Source organism: Zootoca vivipara, chromosome 2, assembly GCF_965207765.1.
Source record: "Zootoca vivipara chromosome 2, rZooViv2.hap1.1, whole genome shotgun sequence".
Lineage (NCBI taxonomy): Eukaryota > Metazoa > Chordata > Lepidosauria > Squamata > Lacertidae > Zootoca > Zootoca vivipara.
The window spans coordinates 1,834,031-1,840,557 of NC_142584.1; the positions used below are offsets into that span (position 1 = coordinate 1,834,031).

General features: G+C 44.9%; 1 protein-coding gene across 1 annotated transcript; it reads left to right on the forward strand.

The window, feature by feature from the left end:
* The first annotated feature begins 855 nt into the window (after positions 1–855).
* Positions 856–5,864, forward strand: NXPH4 (neurexophilin 4). The gene is made up of 2 exons (XM_035108064.2): positions 856–876; positions 1,407–5,864. The coding sequence occupies exons 1-2, from the start codon at positions 856–858 to the stop codon at positions 2,160–2,162; spliced, it is 777 nt and encodes a 258-aa protein (XP_034963955.1). The 3' UTR covers positions 2,163–5,864.
* Positions 5,865–6,527: the final 663 nt, after the last annotated feature.

A 6,527-nucleotide genomic window follows, 5' to 3' on the forward strand; every position in this document is an offset into this window, starting at 1 on the left:
ATATATAAAAAATAATAAAACATCAAACATTAAGAAAAACTGTCCTATATAGGATTCCCTTCAAATGGCTCAGAGGTTGGATAACTCCATTCAAAGATTAATGCACTTTTAATGTTTTTCTTTTAAATGTGCTTCAGTTTTAAATAGAGCAGTGGCACTCCTAGAGGGGATATTTCCCCCTTCCCCCCTATGCCATTTTCTTTTTCTGTACTGCTTACACACAAACACCACCAGGGAGAAAATCAGAAATGAATGAGTAGAGAAATAGCAGCTTGAAGTGGGGAAAACGGCATGGGTGGGATTTAGCTAAGCTGTATGAATGGAACGAGGTATGCTTGTGCAGCAAAACTTCTCTTCCCTCTACTCCTGCGTGCACTCCCCCCTATACCCACTAAACCTGCCCTGGAGGGTTGGGAAGGAAACCCAGATGAGGTTTATTTTGGGGTACAGTGGAGAGGGGGAGTTCCATTGTGAAAGTGGTCCTTGTTCCCTGCATGTGTGCCCAGTGCTATGTTTATTTCCAAACCCTGGTGGGAAAGGATTAAACACTCCCCCAGTTCTGCTGCTCTGATCAAAATCAGAACCCTACCAATCACTACCACATGGCAGGTTTAGGTTCAACCTATTTGTTTGTTCATTTGCTTTATTTAAAAGCATTTATAAACTGCTAAATATGTCAAAAGCCTCAAAGCAGAGGTCTAAAAGACAAACATTTTATCAGAAAATATTCAAACAAAAACACAATTAAAAACCAATAAAGTAGCAGTATAAAACACATAAGAGATATATCAAAGCAAATAAGACAGAAATTCAGAGGATTCAAGCACATGAAACAAGGCCCAATCTTGTGGTTCAATGGAAGCGTGGGCAAAAAAGGTAAGTCTTCACATGACGTCTGAAGCAATTGATCGTTGTCTCTTCATGTATGCTCAAGGGAAGGGCCTTCCACTATACAGGGGCAACAGCAGAAAATGTTTTCAGGTCGGTGTTGGCATATTATGGAGCTTACATGTCACAGCTATTGTGACTTGTAATAAAGGCAGAACCTCCCATCTGCCAAATGAAGTGTGCAATGTGAACAAAGGTGCTCACCTGTGCCTGGGTTGCATGGTTCGTGGAACTGGATTTTTCTGTGTTGTGGAATTTCGGGTGCAGAGCTGTTGTGTTTTGAGGTAACACTAGAGTGAAGCAGGGCACCACAACTTCCCACTGGGTTCTGGTATACACATTACAGAGAGATGGAGCACTCTACAAGTCCTTTTCAAAACCTGTTTGTGTCCTCCTGAAGATACCTAGATGCTTTCTTTGTGCAGAGGGCAGGGTGCAGATGCACCATGAGTATGTGAAGGATCTCAAAGCATGCCTGTCCTGACCCAAATTCCCTATTTTCTCTACCTCTTTGATAGGTTGCGTGTGTGAAAGGCCATGTGACCAAGACCCTGAACTACCTGGAGATGAGTCCCTCAAGTGTCTTGAAGGGCACCGCTTTGAAACCTCACCCGCTCAACCCTGCTCGAATATTTTCCAGTGAGCCATCCAAAGCCAGGCTGGACCCATACAGTGGTGCCCTGAGTCCCTGGGACTGGACCAAGAACCAGACGGCCATGGAGCACTTCAACCAGCGAGCTAAGAGGAAGCCCTCCATGAAGGCGGGCCGAACCAAGAAGATCTTTGGCTGGGGTGACTTCTATTTCAACATCAAGACCCTGAAGTTCAGCCTGCTGGTGACAGGCAAGATCGTGGATCATATCAATGGCACCTTCAGTGTCTACTTTCGCCACAACTCCTCTAGCCTGGGCAATGTCTCTGTGAGCATTGTGCCACCCACCAAGGTAGTTGAGTTTGATGTACTGCTTCCCCCTATCCAAGCCCAGCACCTTCACCCTCAGCAGTCCACCTTGGCTGAGCCCAAGGAATCCAAGACCTTCAACTGCCACGTGGAATATGAGAAGACCAACCGGGCACGCAAGAACAAGCCTTGCCTGTATGACCCTTCTAAGATCTGCTTCACCGAGCACACGCAGAGCCATGCCGCTTGGCTGTGTGCCAAGCCCTTCAAGGTCATCTGCATCTTCATCTCCTTCTTCAGCATCGACTACAAGCTGGTCCAGAAGGTCTGTCCAGATTACAACTTCCAGAACGAGAACCCCTACTTTGGCTGATGGAGGGGGAAAGACTTTGGGGGGGGGGGGACAGTGCAGAGGGGTGTTAGTAAGTTGCACTCTTTTTATCAGGACAGGAATTGGAAGAACTTTGGCTGGCAGTGAAAGAAACAGGAGAGCCCCCCCCCCCCCGGTCCCCCGTCCCAATGCTTAATGAGAGAAGGATGGCCAGCTCTGAACAGGAACTGGATGCTGCTCCATCTGATAAGGCATTCCCTTCCCAGTGGCCACTAAACTTCCCAGGACTTTAGGAAAATAGAAACTGGCCCAAAGGACACTGTTGTTTTTGCTCCCCACTGTACCTCCTTTCTGATGCTGTTTGGGTCATCTCAAGGGAATTCCCAGCAATATGAAGAAATGGCTTGCTGTGGCTTTCATCTCTTTTGTGCATAAATGGACCCTGCTGCTTCTGTGGGGCTGTAACACTGACTTATATGAGAATGTCTTTCAGGATCATGCCTCCCATTTGGAATATAAGGTTCTGGTAGCAGCCAAAGGTCCCTCTGTGCACCTCTCTGTCGCTCTCCTCCTTGGACTGAGCCACAAATGGTCAGCTGAGTTGCTACTGAAGCTATCGTTGACCTGCCTGGGATTGTGGAAAAAGCATATTAACCCACAGTGCCAACTCACCTCTTGCCAGATGCTCTACAATGGAAAGGACCAACAGAGGGCAGAAATTGCCAAACTCGGGAGCTTCTCTGTTCATATAAAACAGGAATGTAATGTGCAGTGGATCAATCACGTTAAATTGGGAGGGAGAGTGAGAATGTGTGTCAGCTGGAGTTAAGCTGAATGTAAACGGGGAGGTTGGGGTTCAGTGGGTGAGATCATGTCAGAACAAAGGATTTGCATGAAAAACTGAAAGATTGGGAGGTGCATAAGAATACATTGATGCAACCGGGACTGTAACATTTCGGGGTGGGTGTGGGTGTGTAAGTGTGTAAGTGGAACTTTATGTTCATAGCAGAAGCCTGAGTTGAGTGTTAGTAGAAATTCAAGTGAAATTCTATTAAGGGCTGTGAGATTTGACCGAAACATGTATGTGTGCACAACTTAGGACAGTGTGTGTGTGAGAGAGTGTGTGTATACACAGCATGACAGCGAGTAAGAATGTGTGCTATATTAGGTGTGCTCTTTTGGCCTTAATGGCATATGTATTTGCAAGTACATTTATTTAAGTCTGTATAACTAGGAATGCGTATATGCCACCATGACAGTAATGAAGTGTGTGTGTTTTAATTAGGGCTGCAAGCATTCATTGATTTAGTCTGCAGATTGATCAACTAGAGCTTTAATCTCAGATTAAAATTTGTCCCCTTTGATTGAGTGGCAGGACTAAGATCGAGCGGCACACTGCTAGGCAGTCCTTGCAGGTGTAGCACTTGCCTCTCTCCTGCGGATGGGTTTGCTTTCCAGCTGACATCCAGAGTTTGCAGATCTTTTTTCATTCCAGGGTGAAAACCCACTGGGGTTTTCCTGCCAGCTATAAGAAGCACAAAGAAACCAAAGCTGACAGTGCTCATTTGAAAATCACATCAGTTTCTCTTTTAACTCTGGATCTTCTGCAGCACTTACAGGATTTTGAAGTTGTTCCTTTTTGAAGACATTTTGGTTCTGATGGCTTTACTGTAACGGAATGCTCTGCACAAGAAAGAAAAATGTAAAGGATGATCAATCCTTCTTAATAGTGGTGAGCGGTAGCTTTTGTTGATTAAATTTTAAGCTATCTCACATTTAATAGGAAGCCATGCCTATCCTGCTGTATCATAAAAAGGCACCTGCATTTTTGTGGTTTAGGTAAGGTGCAGATTTATTTAAAGACAATTGACAACCCTACTTTCAATATATTCATATATTTCAGTGTAAAGATTTCGTTAAAGGGTATGAAGAGACATTTGAGTTTGCATATGTAAGTATGAGTGTGTACTATCAGGAATCTGAATGCTTGAGTAAGGAGTGTCTGTATAAATCAGTGGCAGTGTAGGTGAGATGGTGTTAATGGGAGTCTGCATGTGATTGCATGTGCTGGTGGGGTGTGAGAGAGAAATTGGCTTACTAAACTGTATGGGAGGGAGAGAACAAATTCATTTTTTGGAAAAATGTATGGCTGGGCTTGCTTACATGAATCCTCTAGAACAGTTACTTTGAAAGCAATTTCTGCAATGCTCCTGTGCTCCCCTGATCCCTCTTGCACTTGGTGTGTCTTAAGGACTTTAGGTGTTCCATGAGAGGCTAGTCTATAGTCTGTCCTGGCTTCAGAGGGGTGGGTAGACTCTAGTAACATTGCAACTACTTCTAAACATTCTGGCTCAGAGATGCTTTGAATTCTCTTGATTCCTTCCTCTTTCTTACCAGCCTCTCCCTTCCACCCACTGCCCTTGCAAGAATTACAAAGGGTTTCAAATTGGTTTTTAGCGGTCTCCACGTGCCAGGTATGAGGGACCCAGGTGGCGCTGTGGGTTAAACCACAGAGCCTAGGGCTTGCTGATCAGAAGGTTAGCAGTTCGAATCCCTGCAACGGGGGTGAGCTCCTGTTGCTTGGTCCCAGCTCCTGCCCACCTAGCAGTTTGAAAGCACATCAAAGTGCAAGTAGATAAATAGGGACCGCTCTGGCGGGAAGGTAAACAGCGTTTCCATGCGCAGCTCTGGTTGGCCAGAAGCAGCTTTGTCATGCTAGCCACATGACCCGGAAGCTGTCTGCAGACAAACGCCGGCTCCCTCGGCCTATAGAGTGAGATGAGTGCCGCAACCCCAGAGTCGGACACGACTGGACCTGATGGTCAGGGGCTCCTTTACCTTTACCTTTTTACATGCCAGGTATAGAAATGAAGAGGGGAAATTATATGTTTCTTTTTTTGACAATCAGTATCATTTGTTTGTTGGTTGGTTAGTTAATGGCAAAACAGTAATATACATGTGGCTCTTCAGGTTTGAATGTATACAGTAAAAAGCAACAACAAAGTAAGGAACAATTTAATTGTGTGCTGCCATTACAAAATCAGACAATTGGAATATTTTCTGATGTACAACTTCAAAAACATTTATTGTCATTAAGTCAGTCATTTATTCATTTTTAAAAGCAACGTGAGTCAAGTACTAGTAAAAGAAGTATGGCAATACCATATGGTCCAGTCATTTCTGGACTATGACATTTGTTAAAATGTTTGTCTGCTTCCCCCCCGTCCCCCGTCCCCCGTCCCCAACAAACATTCAGCTTGTATGTGAGGAAGGAGTCTAACTATCTCTCTGTCATGCTAGCTTTCTACATGTTGGTTTGGGTTTATGGTTTGGCTTGGTTTTAACAAGGGCATTCAGATAATCATTCCTTCCCCTACATTCTGAAGTAGTGCAGTTCTAGGAAGGCAGTATCACCTGATGTTTCCAAATGTGCAGTTCAGCTGCAAGAGCTTAAACACCAGAGATGAAACTTTAGATTGCTTTTCAAAATTGCAAATCAAATCTGAGGACAAAATGTGACTCATTGGAGAATGGCCTGAATTTTAACTTGCACCTTTTTATGTGAAGGTAGCTTTGACTGAGAATAAGTCACTCTGCCTTCACCTTAAAACAACTTTCTTTCCATGGGTGAAGGGCATGTGACACACATCCAGCCAGTTGTGGAATATGTTAGGCAAGCTGCATCGTGCTGCATTCACACAAATGGTGAATTATGAACTCACACTAACAGCGGGTGATGAATTCAGAAACACAGCCAATTCACGTATAACCAAGTGACTGATGTCTTGGGGACCTCTGTGGGTGATGTTTACAAATGAAATAAAAGATTCATGTTGCAATTCATGAGTTGTAGATCATGAATCTAAAGGCTCAGCCCAGCTGTAAGGGATCACACCTGGAATTTGCATGGCCAGATGGTGAATCACCCAGTTTTGCCAGTTTTAGAGGTAGAGGCTGTACCTTCACTACTCTCCTACTTGTTGCAGGACATGGGTGGCACTGTGGTCTAAACCACTGAGCCTCTTGGGCTTGCCAATCGAAAGATTGGCGGTTTGAATCAGCGTGATGGGGTGAGCTCCCATTGCTCTGTCCCAGCTCCTGCCAACCTAGCATTTCGAAAGTGCACCAGTGCAAGTAGATAAATAGGTACCACTGTGGCAGGAAGGTAAATGGCATTTCCATGAGCTCTGGCTTCCGTCACTGTGTTCCATTGTGCCAGAAGCAGTTTAGTCATGCTGGCCACATGACCCAGAAAGCTGTCTGTGGACAAACGCCAGCTCCCTTGGCCTGAAAAGCGAGATGAGCGCCACACCTCAAAGTCGCATTTGACTCGACTCAACTGTCCTTTACCTTACTTGTTGCAGCAAAGCTAGAGAAGTACAGCAGCCTAGCTGAAAGTGTGTGCAG